This window comes from Podarcis tiliguerta, assembly GCF_965153285.1.
Source record: "Podarcis tiliguerta genome assembly, chromosome: 1".
In the NCBI taxonomy this organism is placed as follows: Eukaryota; Metazoa; Chordata; class Lepidosauria; order Squamata; family Lacertidae; genus Podarcis; species Podarcis tiliguerta.
In genome coordinates this window covers 4,930,865-4,949,477 of record NC_139534.1, presented here as the reverse complement: position 1 = coordinate 4,949,477, position 18,613 = coordinate 4,930,865, and the positions used below count along the sequence as shown (strand labels likewise).

Genomic DNA, 18,613 nt, shown 5'->3' with positions numbered 1-18,613 from the left:
CATGAGAGGAGGTAAAGGGTTGTCATTGGCTTCCTCCTGTGGTTTGTCTGGAGAAAAACAAATGTGATGCTTGTTCCCCTATAGTGCTACAACGGGGTGGAAATGAAGTCATACTTTGTAACTATAGTTTACTCTGACGTAGGACTTGTCTCTGGTCTCTTTCACCTTCCACTGTTGTTTGTATCTGATCCCTACAGCAGCCTCTACTTTGCTATGCTACTCATGGTCCCGATGCCTTGGAATTTAGCCTACCAATTGTGTTCTAATTTGCTGATGCTAACTTTATGGTCCAGCTAAGCCCTAGTGCTAAGAATTTTCTGACCCTAATTCTGCAAAGACTCAGGGACATTTCATGCATTCATTCTCAGTTTAATACTCTCCAGTCAGAGAAAAGGTACTATGGGGATTGAAATGTGTATTATCACTATGTGGGGATTTCTGCTATTGCCACAGTACCCAAAAATGGCTGCAGAGTGGCTGAGCCTATGGTTGCCTGTGGATAGTTAGGTGGTTAGAATTGTTGCATGAACCACTTAGTTCACAAGGGTTCTCCTGCATTGTGAGCAGCCAATGTCTCCTGCAATTGCATGGGGATAAGTTTGCATGAGCCATCACTTGTGCAGATACATCACTGCTCTTCTTGTAGTTTGGGGAACTGGGAAAACTGCTGCAAAGCTTTACACCCCCCCCCCCCCCTGTGATTAGAGGGCTACGCCTGGTTGCATGGATGGGAATCTGCGAATTGGCTTGCCTCTAAGTATGTCTAGTAAAAGTTGTTCCTTACCAAGTTCAAGAACTGAAAGCAAAGATATTCAGATTGCAAATCTGACTCCAGGAGCAGTGAAAGAATAGAGAACAGCTTTGGAACCTAGAATTGGGCTTGCATGTTGATGAGCTTGATTCAGTGTGATGAGGATTGATCTCTGGTTTTTCCTGACCACTGACTCTGAAAACACTGAAACCAGCTTCCCCAAAGTCTGCTCCTTATGATTTGTAATTGACACAATGCCAAGGCTTGGAACACATGGTTGGGATAAAACATTTACAGCAGGTCCATTAATGCTTTAAAAGCACTTGTATTAATGAAGTGCTGATAAGATAGCTGATATTCTACCATGCAAAAACAAAGATGAATTTATTTACCATGGTTGTTTGGCATTGTTGCTCAGTTTCCAGAGTCCTAATGACGTTGAGGTATGTATACTTTTTTGAGGCAGCAAACTAGTTCTAAACCTTCATGTAAAAATATGATACGAAGGGAGCAGCCGTGCCTGGTTATTCATGGGTCTACCACATGTTAGACTTAAAGAGGTAGGAGTGATTTTTTTACATCACCAGGGATGTGAAGGTGAGGAGAACTGAACCCGGCTGCTAGCTCCCCATGCTTTGCCCAAGTAGTTACTCTTCACCCCCAGCTCAGCTCACTTCTGGCATAGGAAGAAAAGTACCTGAAACGATGGAGAACAGAGTCTGGATGGGAGTGAGGTGGAGGCCCAGATCTTCTCACCTGCTCTCATTTTGGTGTACAAAGTAGAGCCCCATCTCAGCTTCATACTTGAATGAAGAGTGTCTGCTCTCATCCCACTCAGCTTGGCTTTTGGGACTGCATAACGTGCACGAGGCATTTTCCGATGACAAAAATGATGGATTCATTTAAAACCACTAGGTTAAATTTACTTGGAGTTTATGAATAAGCAGATATGAGCAGTGGTAGCTTTTCCACCCACTGGCTCTTTTAGGAGAAAATGTTCCCTTCATTGCCTCAACACCCAGCTGTCTGCCCCAAACACCTTGCTGTTCTGAGTAGGTCCAAATGAATTTGGCCAAAGAAATGAATGAATGAATAATACACTTTTGGAAGGAAATCTGTTACATTTTTGGAAAATCCAAGTTTATAAATACACAACACATAAGCATCACTTCTTGTATCCCTGACGACAAAAGGCCTGCTTCATTGAAGGGCTGGATAGGAATTTCCAAGACAGGGAGTTTGTCACATCCTTGCCATCCCTCTTTGATGTGTTGACCAACAGGGCTGCCCCTTAAGCACTAAAGCGAGTGCCACTCCCATCTTCATCACATCTTCTGCTTAACTGAGAGTGGGTGTGGGGTATGGAATCACAGAGTGAGCAAGGCTCAAGTCCCCACTTAGCCCTTTTGCTGGCGGGGTGGTTTTGGACCAGGCACTGTCTCTCAGCCCTGTCTGTAGAGGGTGTGGTCAGTGTGGTCCAAGGGCTGGAGTGTTGGATCTGGGTTCAGATCCCCACTGGGCCAGGAAGAATGACTCTGGCTGACCCTGGGGCAGCCACTATCCGTCAACCTACCTCACAGGGTTGTGGCGGGGATTAAATGAGGAAGAGAACTATGGACCCCACCTGGAGCTCCTTGGAAAAAAAGGGGCCGGATTTAAGTGCAATAAACACATAAATTCATGAAGACATAAATAAATGGAGAGGGAAGACTGTGCACATCACTCTCAGCTAAGGGGAAGGGCAGAATAAAAACAAAGTTTCCCATTCAACACAGTGGGATGTAAAAGTGGTTCTGTTTGGCTTCGCAGTGGTGTGGGTCAGTATCCGCTAGCCTCATGTTCTCCAGATACTCGGGACTGTCACTCCCATCGGCTCCAGCCAGCACATCTGGAGGGCACCACATTGGCAAAGGCAGATTTTTGTGTTGAGAAGGTTCTTTGCATACTTTGCTCTGTCTGCACTTCATGGCTGGCTTTCCACCTCTTCTCTAATGCTTCTTGGACATTTTGCTACTGTGACAAGAGAGAAAACTGCTGTCCTGTTAGCACTCCTCTGCCCTGTCTTATGCAACCTGCTGTTGCCACACAACTTGGCCTGCCTTTGGGTACTCTGGTGGTGCCCTCAAGCCCTCCATCCCTTTTGGCCTGGGCATCCTTCGGCCCTGCCTCACTTGCTTTTGACAGCTGAAGAGGTGAGGAGGGTGGCACCCTGGGTTTGAGTCACAACTCTTGCACATCTCCCCTGTCCTGTCCTGGAGTCTTCTCATCTAGGCAAATGCCCAGTGCTGGCACAGGCTCAATGGCTGGGCCAATCTCATGGACCAAACCAGAACCCCAAACTGTCAGGTCTTCTTAATGCGTCACTTAAGCATTCATGTATACAGAAAAGTTGGTTTTCTGCAAGTCCTAGCTAAGATCAGTATCTTTTTGTCTGTTTCTTTGGAGGTTTCTGTAGCTGGTCACACTCCCAGACACAGCCTTAAATAGGAAGAGAAAACATTTCAAAAAGGTGTGTGTCAGTTAATGTACCACAAGAGCATTGCTAATTACTCTCTAGGTGAAAAATTTCCAGCCCTGCCTACATGCCTCCAGGGGCCCATCCTACTAACCAAACATTGCACTTTTTACTTGTAGCCCCAAAGGCAAACAGAGGGCAGTGTCTATTTCTAGTTGCTCTGAAAGCAAACAGAAACCTATCACACAGCCTGGCAGATCCTGTCCTGCTATAATCCAGTACAAAGGCATTCACTTTGGTTCGAACCTCACCAGAAGGGGTTTTTAGACACCACACAAGGGTGTTCTGCTTGGAGTAGACTTTCTAGAGTGGTTTTGCTTTCACATTGGCTGCATGTGGATGTCATGATAAACATAGTTTAGTGTGTCACGTACCAGCCTGTGCAAGTCTTGGGCTTGTTGCTGTCTCCATCCCATCTTCTCTTCTAGCACGGCTGCGAGAAGACGTCCAAAAGCTTTAGTTTCCATTTTAAATTAACTGCAGTTTTAGCTAAGATTAACAACGGGATTCAGAGCTTAACTATGGCTTGTTGAAACAAGCCAGCTTCACAACCCATAGTTTGCAGTAGGGTTGCTCTGTTCCACTCTCAACCTTTCTGATAGTCAAAGCTGTTGGACAGTGAAAGTGTATCCCTCAGGAAGTAGTGGACTCTCCTTGGAGGTTTTAAAGCAGAGGTTGGACAGCCATCTGTCATGGATGCTTTAGGTGAGATTCCTGCGTTGCAGGGGGGTGGACTAGATGACCCTCAGGGACCCTTCCCACTCTACAGTTCTATGAAACAAACCACAGTTGAGATTTACCACAGGTTAGGCTGACATAGCAAGCCATAGATCAGCATAGGTCCAAGTTTGGCTTGCAAGGCTGTCTTCTCCGAACCCCAAACTATGCCCACGACCTACAGCTGGTATCCTATGTGGTGTCAGGTGAGATCCAGTTTCCCATCCCTGCCATAATGAAAAGTGAAAGTGAAAGCTTCCGAACATTGCTACACTAGCAGAGGGGAAGGGAGTGAGAAGGTGCGTCAACCAGTGGCTCCAACAAGCTCCTTCTCAGAATTGGGGGAACTCAGGCCCTGCCGGTGAATCCAGCCTGCCTCCAGGACTCTCTGCCCGGCCCTTGGGACTCCCCACCTAGAGCCTGCTCCTCCCACTCAAGTGCTTTTGCTCATCTTTAAGGTGACCAGTCCTCTTGTTTGCCCTGGTGTGCAAGTGTCTGTAAACCCCGACTTTTGCATGGTTGGAATGAATCATACCATGCAAAGGTAAGAGCACATCCATTGCTCAGCCACTTTTTGGCTCTGGCCACGCCCACTTTTGACTGGCATGTGGCCCCCAGAAGGTCATCCACAAGAGAATGTGGCCCTTGGGTGGAGCAAGTTCCCCCACCCCTGTGATTGTACCCTGGTTTATCATGAAGCCCCAATGCAGACACTTTCTGACAGGTTGAATGAAGCATTTCTGTTTTCAGCTAAGAAGGAAAAAAATCTGTTGAAGTACCGTGCAAGAGACGGACATTCGTAGGATTGTCACTAACAGCTTTGGTTTTTAAAGAATTATGGAAAGTGAAAGGATGTCAAAACTGCAAAGCAACTTCTTTATACAGTGGTACCTCGGGTTAAGAACTTAATTCGTTCCGGAGCTCCATTCTTAACCTGAAACTGTTCTTAACCTGAAGCACCACTTTAGCTAATGGGGCCTCCCACTGCTGCCGCGCTGCCAGGGCACGATTTCTGTTCTCATCCTGAAGCGAAGTTCTTAACCTGAGGTACTATTTCTGAATTAGCGGCGTCTGTAACATGAAGCGTCTGTAACCTGAAGAGTCTGTAACCCGAGGTACCACTGTAGATTATTTTCTTGTTGTGAGCAGCTTTAAGGTACCATCTTAATGGTCCCCTGGAGCCATCAGAATGAGAGGTCTGCACTTGGATTCCTTCTTCAAAGGATGGTAGAGATGCCCCCCCCCCAAGGGCTCTGGGGGTGGGGCAGAAAGGGCGTCATGTCAGAGGCGGATTGTAGGGGGTTTGGTTGGATCCATCTCTAATATCAGGATAATAATACTGGTCACCTTTGTAGGGCTACAATTACAGCAAGGAAATATATGAGACGTACTTTGAGTACTGTACTCTGAATCATACAATTATTATTGCTATTATTGCAGCCAAAACAGTCATGTAGGACAGATCCCCAACCTTCTTAAGAGGACATATGTCTGCTTGTACTTTGAGTACTTTGATAATATACTGTAGACAGTGATGATGTTGCACTATATTTATTTAAGGGAAACCCATAACATTTTTCTGAGTCATGAAGCTGAACGATGGGTGTGGGTTTCGACAGAGTTCCATGATGGTTTGCCACTAATCTGGACTCTCTGTTCCTAAACAATCATCACTGGAGCCAATATATGAAATCAGGCAGAGGCAGTTTGGGAGGTTTTCTCCATGAGTTTTACCACCCAGATTCAGAACTCCCCATGTAGTGCTCTTTTAAAGTCCAAGCCATCGGCTCACCACTCACCCTGAAGCAGCGAGAGAGATACATTCAGTGGTCAGGGGGAAATACTAGGTTGTCCCAGCCTTGATAGGTGCATGTTTGTTACTGGTGAGAACTGGAGGATTGTAGAAGGTAAGAGCCAGGAGATTTCCAGTTCAGATCCCACCCCTGACACAAATTCACTAGTCCTTTACCAATCGACTTGCTGAGGGTTTGGTTGTTAAGAATTACTCAAACAGTATGTGAAATGTTCTGAACCCCTGAAATGTGCTAAGTTTTAACTGAATACAAATGTTTGTTGGAGCCTGAGCAAACCATTTTCTCCTGTTGAGTTCTGAACCAACTTTTAGGGCAGAATCATCCAACTTCTCTTCATAGAATCATAGAATCATAGAGTTGGAATAGACCACAAGGGCCATCGAGTCCAACCCCCTGCCAAGCAGGAAACACCATCAGAGCACTCCTGACATATGGTTGTCAAGCCTCTGCTTAAAGACCTCCAAAGAAGGAGACTCCACCACACTCCTTGGCTGCAAATTCCACTGTCGAACAGTTCTTACTGTCAGGAAGTTCTTCCTAATGTTTAGGTGGAATCTTCTTTCTTGTAGTTTGGATCCATTGCTCCGTGTCCGCTTCTCTGGAGCAGCAGAAAACAACCTTTCTCCCTCCTCTATGTGACATCCTTTTATATATTTGAACATGGCTATCATATCACCCCTTAACCTCCTCTTCTCCAGGCTAAACATGCCCAGCTCCCTTAGCCGTTCCTCACAAGGCATCATTTCCAGGCCTTGGACCATTTTGGTTGCCCTCCTCTGGACACGTTCCAGTTTGTCAGTGTCCTTCTTGAACTGTGGTGCCCAGAACTGGACACAGTACTCCAGGTGAGGTCTGACCAGAGCTGAATACAGTGGCACTATTACTTCCCTTGATCTAGATGCTATACTCCTATTGATGCAGCCCAGAATTGCATTGGCTTTTTTAGCTGCCGTGTCACACTGCTGGCTCATGTCAACCAAGACTCCTAGATCCTTTTCACATGTTTCACTGCTCTCAAGCCAGGTGTCACCCATCTTGTATTTGTGCCTCTCATTTTTTTGCCCAGGTGCCTTCTGGCTAGATCTTGAAGCCTTTGTTTTTTGCTCAAAGCTTACCTCCTGTAATCAGATGCTAAATACTTCTATTATCATTTTTTTCAAAGGGAACTGAAAGGCAAGATTGAAAAAGAAAGCACAAAGCGTGAGCTGCTGTCCGGTCAATCCCACCTCAATGAAACTCATTGCATTCACTGTCTGCAGCCCTTCAAGTTCCTGGTGAACAACAAACGCAAATGCTTAGACTGCCACTTACACACCTGTAAAAATTGTAGCAGCTACAATAAAAAGGAGGAAGGTTGGGTGTGTGATCCTTGCCGTTTATCCAGGTAAGTAGGACAGATTTTTGCTGTTGCTGCTGTTTGTATAGTAGTGGGCCAAAGTAGATGTGAGATTGGGTTCTGTCTGGTACTAGAATTTCTCACAGGTTTCAGTGTTTATCCGCCTAGCCCTACAAAGAAAACCCAAAATGATTTTATTTTCATTTTTTATTCCTTTACGTGAACCTTCTGCAAGTTCCACTTAATACTCCAGTATATCCAGAACAGGGATTGAACTGGTGTTGGAGGGTTGGGCAGGTGAGTGGTTGCAATAGGGAGGTGCTGCGTTGCCATTTGACTTTTCTGTTTTCAAAAACGGGCGAAATGAAATGGTCATTGTTTCGTTTTTATCCCATCCTTTACCTAGACAGCTCAGGGTAGCTGCACACACCTGTCTTCTTCCCCTAGCCCTGCGGGATAAGTTAGGCCTAGAGACAGGGATTGCTCCAAGGTTAAAGTCCAACACGTAAGATGCTCTCTTAGCAATTCAGTTCACTTCTGCTTTGCTCAATCCCCAGCATCAATTCCCTCAAGCTTCAGGCACTCATCTGCCAGCAATGTGACCTGAGGATGCTTTCTTTAGTTTCCATAACAGGCCTTTATATTCGGGTATTTTCCCCCATTGCAGTGGTGGGAGGGGAAGCACAGAAGGACACCTGCTGATCCCACCCAGTCCCTCACATCACCCTATAGCATGAACTCCTATAGTAGGGAGCCTTTGGCGCTTGTAAGACCAGCGTGCAGTTGCACAAGGAGGCTGCCCAAGTGGAAAGGTTAATGGAAGGAGGTGGAGCACTTGCAGCCAACCAGTGCTGTAGAAGAATCTGTTGTTGCCGAGCACCAATCTTTTCTATCTCTCATTCCACGAACTTGGTTGCTGAATTCCCTGCTTCCCTCAGAATGTTTTATCCCCAGGCTTGGGTTACGTATGCAGGACACTTGTGCCTAGAATAAGGAGCTGGGCTGCATCCATGGCTGGGCCAGCCATGTTCCCCAACAGCCGCTCACTGAGCACAGACAACTGAAGAGGAGCCCCTGGACATGAACAGCTGCTCCTGCCAGGGAGGAGTCAATTTGTGGATGGAGAGGCCAGGGCTAATCTGGCTCCATGGCAATGGAAATGTTGCCTTTTTGTGTGATTTGTGTTTGTGTGGTGCAGTCAAAATGGCACTAAAGTCAACAGGTGTGTTTTAATTGATTGAAGGTTTGGGATCGTACCTGTGTACATAATCCTTTTTCCCCCTTCTACTGGACAGGATTGTGAAGACTGGATCTGTGGAATGGTATTATGAGCATGTGAAATCTCGTTTTAAGCGGTTTGGAAGTGCTAAGGTGATGCGGTCGCTCTACGGAAGGATGACACATGGACAGAAAATGAATCCTACCTTGCTTGGTATGGGCAGGGGTCTGGGGGGGGTGTCCTCTCAGTATCTTTCTATACAGCACTCTGAAGGTTCCACAGAATAGTAAAGATAAAGGGACCCCTGACCGTTAGGTCCAGTCGCAGATGACTCTGGGGTTGCGGTGCTCATCTCGCTTTATTGGCCAAGGGAGCCGGCGTACAGCTTCTGGGTCATGTGGCCAGCATGACTAAGCCGCTTCTGGCGAACCAGAGCAGCGCACGGAAACGCCGTTTACCTTCCCACCGGAGCAGTACCTATTTATCTACTTGCACTTTGATGTGCTTTTGAACTGCTAGGTTGGCAGGAGCAGGGACAGAGCAACGGGAGCTCACCCCATCGCAGGGATTCGAACCACCGACCTTTTGATCGGCAAGCCCAAGAGGCTCTGTGGTTTAGACTGGGTACCAAATTAACTGTCACCACAAATCACAATAATTACATCTGAGTAGCCACAGTCTGTTCCCACACGTTTGGAGTGAGTGACGTGGCTCCAAAGTTAGAGAGTGTGGTTTCTCAGCTGGCTCGAATCCCAGCACCTTTGCTTTTAGAAATTAATCACCACTGGTGAGCGGTTTGGAAAAAGTGAATTGCAATGAGCTGTTTGCCCTTTCACTTAATGCTAAAATTAGGGGCACTCACTTGGAAGTTAACTGCAGTTGATTTAAAGTTAATCCAGCAACAATTTTTGAAGGCAGAACCATTTGTTACAGTTCCTGGTAGCAACCGATCTAGTGTTTAAGGGTGTTGTTAACAGTAACTATTGAGAGATTGATGGCAAATCTTCCTGGAGCATCTGAAGGTGGTCTCTGTTGAAGAAAGTCAAATGAGGGTCTTTAGGAGCTATGCAGGTATCAGGTTCCCCACAGGGAACAAGATGCATAAGACTGGCCGAGCTGCCATCTGTGAAAACACACAAATTGGTGATTGCCCAGATCTATTTTAATTTTGCAGGCCAAGTAAAACAAAATGTCCAGATAAGACATTATAGAAACAAAGGCTGGAGATGAAGAAAATAATGGTAGTAAGAACAACACCTACTTCAACTTCTTCTACTATTTCAAGCAATTGTTGTCAGGTTGTGTACACTCTCATCTCTCTGCAGTTTTCAAGTGAACAGTCTTTGCATGTTTTTGTGTGCTTCTAAAAGTCACGATGGGCGGGAACAATTGGACCAAAGAAATGAATGTGTACCATCACCTGCCAGCGAGTGTAGTATAAAATGGCCTCCCATGAAGCTGCTGTCCACCATTTTTGGGAAACGTAAATGGCGCAGCAACCATTACATGCATGTTTTTCCTCACGGAGCAAATGGCAATTCAGGGACTGAATTATTTGGGGAAATGGACCGGACCAAAGGGTTGAGACCCACTAGTTCCCATTGCTGTGATGCAGGTCCAGATTGCCCCAACCCTGAATAAAACTGCAATTTGCCAAAATTTAAAGAAATGGGAGGTCTGACGACAGATATTTGCCACCTTGCCTCATTTGGCCCTCAGCTGTGAGGGAGATACTTCAGAACACACTTCTTGTTGGCATCCGTCTGTCTTGGGAGACAATGGAAGAAATGCAGACTAAACAGGCCTCTCGGGGCTCGTCCACACTTTTGCTTGTCCCTTCCTTTCTAGGCACAGTGGTTTTTGCTTTGTCCCACCACTTTCCCCAGAGTGAAGCCACTGCTCACTGTTGAATCAGAACATCAATCTGCAAAAAAACCAATTGACTTTGGTTCTGATTTAGCGGTGGGACAAGCAGAAGTGTGGACAAGCTTTCTTTGACTGACTGTCCTCCAGGCCTGCCTTCTTAAGAAATAGCCAGGGAACCAGTGTTGCATCTTTAAGGCTGGACATTTCACCCTTAAGTCTTGTGCAAGAAAAGTGAAACCTGATCCCAATATGTCATTCTGCTTATGTGGAAGTTTGTGCAGCTTCTTGCTTAAGCAGAAGTATAAGAATAGCTATAGGTCCTACCTTTTTAGCACCGTGTGGCTGCATTGTGGAAGACTGCTAATGGTTATTTTCCTTCTGCTTAGAATTCTTTGAACCCAGTCCAATAGATCTGCTCTGCAGCTGGAACATAATGACTTGCTGCTGGCTTTCCTGGGACACATTGACCTCCAGGGTTCATTCCAGTGAAGCATTCTCTAATATGGCCAAAGCTTTCTGATGGCTGAAACATTTGCTTCCGGTTATGAAGCCTTGTTTTGTCTATTTGTCTCGCTATCTTCCTTTTCTATCTGTCAAATACTGATGCAGTAGGCTAGCCCATTGGGAGCCACTGTGTAATGAAGACCTCACAGTCTGTGTTACCAAATGCATCACTGGAACCTATATTGTCTGTGTACTTAGGTAGACTCCTTGCTTATCCAAGAACTCTAAAGCAAATTAGAATAAAATATGAAACAGCATTGTTGAAAGTAATATAAAAAATAATAATTCTGGAAACCTTCAAACTTAACAATAATGATATGTTTAGGAGAATCTCAGTTTCTTTCTCTCATGCTTGTTACTTCCCCCACCCTCTTTAGATCTGTAAGAGTTTAATGTCTGAAACTGAAATCCAAGGCACTCTTAACTGTGGAGCATATCTTAACGCAGTGGGACTTAACTTTGGAATACATGCGCATTATCAGGCCTGAAAGTGTGTGCATGTGTGTGCATAATGCATTTTGTTTCTATTGCTCATACCTGCTGAATTGTACCTGGCCAATAGATGGCAGCCTTGGGCAGTCTTGCAGGTTTGTCATGTGAAGGCAAGCTGCCTTTTACAACACACTCCATGAGAAGTGACATTTGGAAACCTCTGGCTCAGTGAGTTCATTAAGGAAGAAGGTGCTTCTATGGGTCTTCCTTGTTTTCAGCATGGGATCTTTGGGGAAATTTGCATCCCGGTTCACTTTTAAAATGACAGCACATTAGTTTTATACAAAATCATACCAAAATCATGCCAAGGATGGGGTCGTTTACGTTAGATCAGTGGCGTAGCGTGGGTTGTCAGCACCCGGGGCAAGGCAAGTAATTTGCACCCCCTAACCCGGGGCAAGGCAAGTAATTTGCGCCCCCCCCCGCTGCACTGTCCCTCCCCCAGATAGTCCCTCGCGCTCTCTCCGCACCGCACCGCACGCCTGGCACCCTCCCCTCCACAGTGGGCGGCGACCCGGCGGCTCGGATCGGATTCGCACAGCCAGCACTGCAGTGAGAGAGAGTGAGCCAGGTAGGGGTAGAGAGCTGCGAGTGCGAGCGCACCCCCCCCAGATGTTGCGGCCGGTGCGGCCGGCCCCCCCTGCACCCCCCACGCTATGCCACTGCGTTAGATCCTCCTTCATTTGACTGATGATATCTGGGGTTTGGGATCTTAATAAGCAGAGATCAAGATGGTTAACAGAGCACCCTCTGCTTTTGGCATGCTGACAGAGCGACAGCAGAATCCTCTGCAAAGCAAACCAGGGAAATCACCACTGCTCTGTTGCCCCTTGGTTATGGGTCTGTTGCAAAAGTTGGTTATAACTTATCAGGTGCATTATATTGTAATCATACAAATGGCTTCATGCAGGGCTGAAATTACCACCCTCAGTTCTCCATGCTGTTTTGGCATGGGCTGCATTTCTAGCCTAATGCTGATGTCTTGGGGCCATAGCATCAACCCAGGACCAGGACCAGGGGAACAGCATGATGTTGCAGAATGGGGAGATATTTTTGTCATGTTCCACATTTTGGCACTGTGGTGACCCCAGTTATTATTCCACCACATTTTTGTAAGTGTTTGCTAGCAGACTGGGTTATAGGAAAAGCCTATGGATATATATATGTGTGTGTGTGTGTGTGTGTGTGTGTGTATATATATATATATATATATATATACACACACACACACACACAGTGGTGCCCCGCAAGACGAATGCCTCGCAAGACGGAAAACCCGCTAGACGAAAGGGTTTTCCGTTTTGGAGGTGCTTCGCAAAACGAATTTCCTATGGGCTTGCTTCGCAAGACGAAAATGTCTTGCGATTCCTGGGGGTTTTTTCTCGCTCCCCACCCCCTTTTTCTAAGGCACTGAGCTGCTAATAGCCTTTTAACAGCTAATCCGCTAATCCCTTAAGCCTTTAATAGCCGCTAATAGCCGCTAAACCACTAATAGCGCTAATCCGCTAATCCGCTTAATGGGCTTGCTTCGCAAGACGAAAAAACCACTAGACGAAGAGACTCACGGAACGGATTATTTTCGTCTTGCGAGGCACCACTGTATACACACACACACACACACACACATATATATATATATATATATATATATACACACTGTATACATATTACATGTCTCAGGGGATGTTGATTTAAGTGGAAATCAGGCACAAGTAACTGCTTCCTAACAGGAATTGCCGACCTAAACCCAAATTATCCCTACAAAAGGTAGCTGCTCTCAAAGCCAATACAGCATTTTCTCAGGAACTAACTTGCATGTGACCACAAGCTTGTTGGTTTTCAGTCTAAGCTGGGGCTCCAGGCTGATGATAGATGCTATTTTTAATTGTCTTTACCAATTATACATACATGCTCAAAGGGATAATTATTCAGCCCTACATCAGACTTACTGCAAAATATGTTTTAAAAGTATTTATGTTGCATTTTCTTCTTATTCTAGGTCTTCATGACAGAGTCTATAGCTTGCCAGACATCAACAGTAAGTGGCTTAAAACAAACAAGCAAACACCCTGCCCCACCAAGAGGTGTCAGGATTGAACCTGGAACCTACTGCATGCAAAATAGATGCTTTGCCACGGAGCTATGGTCTGTCAAGGACAGAGGAAGGGGACTAAACTGGCTTTGGCTTCCCCATAACATGGGAACAGCAAACATTCAGGCCACAATCTGAGCCACTTACCATATTTTTCACTTCATAAGACGCACCTAATTTTTAGAGGAGGAAAACAAAAAAAATAATATTCTGAACGAAACAGTGGGTGTATGATTTTTGTGGTTCATGCATTCTCCTGCTAAGCTACAGCCACTTCCTGAGTGCACCTCACATGCCTGATTTGACCAACCTGAGGGCTCATCTCTTTGCTGTCCAGGTGACTGCCAGACATGTGATCTGATGGTGAATTTGGGATGACCCAATGCAAAAATCCACATGGATCCACGTGGATCCGTGCTTTGTAACCACGTTTTTGCGCCATTGCAGCCCCAGGAAACAGTGGGTGCATGATTTTTTTGGTGCAGGCTGTAGCCATGGACATGCTATGTGATCTGATGGTGAATTTGGGGTGACCCAATGTAAAAATCCTGAGGATCCATGTGGATCTGTGCTTTGTAACCACATTTTTGCACCATTGCAGCCCCAGGAAACAGTGGATGGATGCGTGGTTTTTTTGGTGCAGACTGTAGCCATGGACATGCTGTGTGATCAGATGGTGAATTTGGGGTGACCCAATGTAAAAATCCTGAGGATCCATGGGCTTTTACCTCCCCCCTCCCAGGCAGCCTCGCTAGCCTCCCTTATCTCTCTTCTGATCCCACCGATCAACTGTTTCCTTTCAACACTCCCTTCCCTCTTGTTTGCCTTAGTGTCTTTTCCTTAGCTGGAGCAGTTTTTTGCTCCTCCTTTTCTTCTAATTTCTCTCCTTATTGCTTTAGTCTTCCTGTTTTCCCCCTTTGCAAGTTTGCTGTCTTTACCTCCCGCCTCCTAGGCAGCCTCCTTTATCTCTAGCGTCCCTTATCTCTCTCCCCGATCGGCAAACGATCAGTGGCTTTGTTTCAACACCCACTTCCCTCTTTCAAAAAAAGAAAAGAAAAGTGCATGATCTGCTTTTTGCCCCGGGCAATTTGGCTCCAGGGACCATGCATTCGCTCCATAAGACGCACAGACATTTCCCCTTACTTTTTAGGCAGAAAAAAGTGTGTCTTATGGAGAGAAAAATACTGTACTTGGGAGTGAGCTCCATTGAACTTACTTCTGAGTGAAATGCCTAGGATTGAAACAAATGCTGTGCATTCAAAAAATCTATAATAGCAACGATCAGAAATAAGGATGAGGTGGTCTTATGCTGAGTCAGACCACTGGTGCCTTCTTCAATATGCAACCCTTTCCCAAAATCTCAGGAGCTTTTCCTCTTCTTTGGAGGAGAGCCATAGCTCAGCTGTAAGCACACCTGCTTTGCATGCAGACAATCCCAGGATCAGGGCCAAGCAGCTCCTGGACTAGCTGAGAAGCCTTCTCAAATGTTGAGCTGCTGCCATGGCTGGACCAATGGTCTGACTCTGCTTAAGGCAATTTCCTATATTTCTGTGTCTTTCCTGCTAATGCCCTTTCTAGTGGAGATGGCTGACACATTCTGAATGTAAAGCATGCATTCTCCTGCTAAGCTACAGCCACTTCCTGAGTGCTCCTCACATGCCTGATTTGACCAACCTGAGGGCCCATCTCTTTGCTGCCCAGGTGACTGCCACTTCTACAGCGGGAATGAGGACAGTGAGGAGGGAGAGGCAGAAGATGCTATCGATGGTGGAGAAGCAGAGTGCTACGCAAGGGTAAGGGCACCTGGGAATGGACTTTCTTCCATGTTAGCACTGAGAACTCGTTTATATATCACGCTGGGCCTTCTTGAATGAAGATATTACCCCTTTTTCTCTGGGAAAAGGCAATCTTTCTGCTTTTGATTTCTGATATAAATCTTATTTCCTGTGGAGTCATTTATTGGAGCCCTCATGCCTCAAGCTGGCTTCTGGGTGATGTTCTCTCATTTCTGTGCTCACAGTCTCTAGGAAGAATCTAAATTATACCTCTGCATCCACTGAAAATGTAAAAAAAAGGAAACCCACCATTTTGCCCTTCTATAATCATTTGTATGGAGTATGCAAAAGCTGTTGAAGTATATTAATGAATGACAGACTGTTAGCCAATAAAAGTTGAATGATCTTGAGTCATGGACCCAGTAGGATAGCCTCATCCATATAAACGATTTATTTTAGCAAGAATTGTTATTTAGGGTAGGAAAAAATTCTCACTGAAATGTTAAATCCTCAGATTCAGATCTTTAACTTCAGCTTTGGCATTTCAGTATATGTATAAGGAAATCAACATTTGAATACATTCCAAATTCAGAGTGCAGAATCCTGGATCTGAATGTTTTTGTTTGGACTTATTTCTGCCCTTTTGGGGGAAGTAAGTTGTTTTCAAAGGAGTGTTTGCATGTTTTCTATATAAATCTATATGGAATAGCCCTCAGCTGACCCTGTTGGACTTGAACTCTGGCATAGAACTAGGGAACTGCGAGGAAAATCCCCTGCAGAGCACTACGTGGAAAGTAGCAAGATGGTTACTAACCTTTCCAAGAGACCTGTGAAAATATTTCACTATCAACTGTATTTACAATGGAATCTGGTTTCTTAAACTCTCTGTGCTTTCTAAGATGCGCAAGACCAAGCGCCTGCTGTCTGTCCATCCCTTTGATTTTGAAATGGACTCGGAATATTCTTCTCAATCTCGCCGGCAGTCTGCGCAGCTCTCTCCTGGGAATGAAGGTCTTCAGGTATTAAGGTGGTGTGCATGCCTTCCTGCTTGCTTGCATCATCCTTGGCACCTCAGAATTGCTCCCCTCCCTCATTCTTCTCATTTTCTTGACCTTTGCTAGCCCAGCTTGTCGTATAAGCATTTTCGTCTGCCCTGTGAAATGTATTAGTGAAAGCTACAAGTTGGAAATAGGCTAGAAAGTGAGAGAGCAGATTCAGATGTCAGGAGGCTTTTGTTTGTTGTCACTTTTTGACTGTAGCATCAAGCAGTGACTTGCAAATGTGACTCAGCCTTCAGTGATGGAGCACCACAGATTATCACTTCCCTCACACAAACATATATAGGAGTTTAATTTTTTCCCATGGGGAATTATTTGAAACACAACGGCAGTAAAACATCAGGTATTACATAGAAAGCTTCATACAGTCCTATTCATGCTTTTGGTAAGTGTTTAGGATCTCCTTATGTTAACTCAAGCACAACACTTCAGTGTAGACTGTTCACGCATTTAACAGCCACCCAACTTTGGTTCAAATCTCCGCGACGGGGTGAGCTCCCATTGCTCTTGCCAACCTTGCAGTTCGAAAGCATGTCAAAGTGCAAGTAGATAAATAGGTACCACTCCAGCGGGACGGTAAACAGCGTTTCTGTGCGCTGGTTCGCCAGGAGCGGCTTAGTCATGCTGGCCATATGATTGTATGCTGGCTCCCTCGGCCAGTAAAACGAGATGAGCGCCGCAACCCCAGAGTTGTCCACGACTCGACCTAATGGTCAGGGGTCCCTTTACCTTTACCTTTACCTTTGAGACATGAAGTGGGAATTACTATTTTTCCTCTTGGCAGCTACCAGACTGACTGTGGCTGCACATTGGAAACCTCCTCCTCCTGCTCCTCTGCAAGCCCTCTCAGAGTTTCCCACTCACCATCGTGATTTTGGGGGGCGGTGCATGCCAAAAAAGATCATTTCGATCAGGCGTGGTATCAATTCACCACATATATAACCAACACTGAGGAAGTGCCCCTCCTCCAGACACTTTCCTGTTAGTGAGAGATCAAACTGCCTCCTTGTTGACGCTGATGGGCACTGTTTCTTCTTAGAGCTTTGCAGGATTTCCTGGTGCCAAGGAAGACCCCTCCCAGAGGGAATCGATGATTGCCGAAGCTGACCTGGCGGCAACGTTCCACCACCTCCTGCAGGAGCAGGGGCAGCACCTGCCGGCCCCGGAACAGGAGTTCAGCACCGAAGTTCGGCTGACCGTCAACTCACAGCCTAAAAGCCTCGAGAGAACTCAAAAGGCTGGTAGGTTCTCCTGTAGCCAAACACCTGAGAAAATGCCTTCTCAGCACTGTTTATTTTAAGAAGAGCTAAAATATTAAATGTACAGCCTTTTGTAGATTTCTGCCTTTTAGTGTGAATCTAATTTACATGCAAAAATCACGTATCTCAGAGGATACAGAGGATGACCGGGCATATCCCTAGGAAATGGTTGCAGAACAACAGGGATCTTTCTTGCCGAATCCTTCCTGCCAAAGTGGAACAAATACCACACTAATATGTTATTAAAAATGAGCCCTCTTGCAATGGACTCTGTGAACTTCTTTTGAATTTTCAGATCATTGCTGCAGTTATGATTTATTCTCATTTACATAAATACATTTGACTAGAAGACCAGGAAGAACATAGTTCTCCAAGAATCAAACATGATTTCTGTAACGATGCTTAGCAACAGCAAACCCTCAGTGCCACCCTGCTAAAATGGTGGAAAAAACAAAATAACCCCCACCCTGCCAATAGTATATATAATCAATATATTAAAATAAAAAGGAAAGACGTTTCACTAAAGCCTCTTTCTGAAGACACTTAAGATATTACTTGAAATTATCACAGTGAGAGAGTGAGAGAAACAAATTTGGATTATTTGTGTGTTTACACTGGGTCTTCGTTTTTTGATTTTTTAAAAAATAAAAATTTAAAATCTTTTTAAAATTGCATTTTGAAATGGTTATACTGTTACTGTGAACCATTCCTCCGCTGTGCTATCAGCCACTGAGCTTGCCGAAGAAGAGGGAGGTGCCAGGGCCACAAGGCCTGGGATAAGTTGGTGTCCCCCAGGATAAAGGACAAGTCACACATCCCAGGCCACAACTGCCCCTGTGCTGTCCATACTTCAGACTGTGGGGAACTGCATGATGAAATATTCCCTTCATTAAAAGAAATTCCTAAACTGATAGGACAAGAGACGCTTCCTTTCGGTTAGAGTGCATCATGTTTCCTATGCACAGGAGCTGTTTAATTCACATCATTCCTCCTAATAGCAAAAGTGGCTGGTTAAGGGTCTGTCAGTCTGCAAGTGAAATGGGACCTCCCAAAAATAAGGGTGTGGTACCCAAACACTTGGGGGAGCACTTCTCCCTAAATTAAAATGTTAATAATAAATTTAAAATAATGTAAGAAGAAGCAAACCACCAAGTCCATCCTAAGAAGGATCTATGAGCCACCGTGGTGTAGTGGTTAAGAGCGGTAGTCTCGTAA

General features: G+C 45.4%; 1 protein-coding gene across 4 annotated transcripts in view; it reads left to right on the top strand.

Annotated features, from left to right (window-relative positions):
• MLPH (melanophilin) overlaps window positions 1-18,613 on the top strand; it is a 75,957-nt gene that overhangs the window by 17,329 nt on the left and 40,015 nt on the right. For all 4 annotated transcript variants that reach the window (XM_083401752.1, XM_083401750.1, XM_083401751.1 and 1 more), the window contains exons 3-8: window positions 6,960-7,181; window positions 8,429-8,565; window positions 13,214-13,252; window positions 15,008-15,099; window positions 15,981-16,100; window positions 17,179-17,380. In XM_083401752.1, coding sequence (XP_083257878.1) covers window positions 6,960-7,181; window positions 8,429-8,565; window positions 13,214-13,252; window positions 15,008-15,099; window positions 15,981-16,100; window positions 17,179-17,380 — 812 coding nt within the window. The remainder of the gene's footprint in view (window positions 1-6,959; window positions 7,182-8,428; window positions 8,566-13,213; window positions 13,253-15,007; window positions 15,100-15,980; window positions 16,101-17,178; window positions 17,381-18,613) is intronic.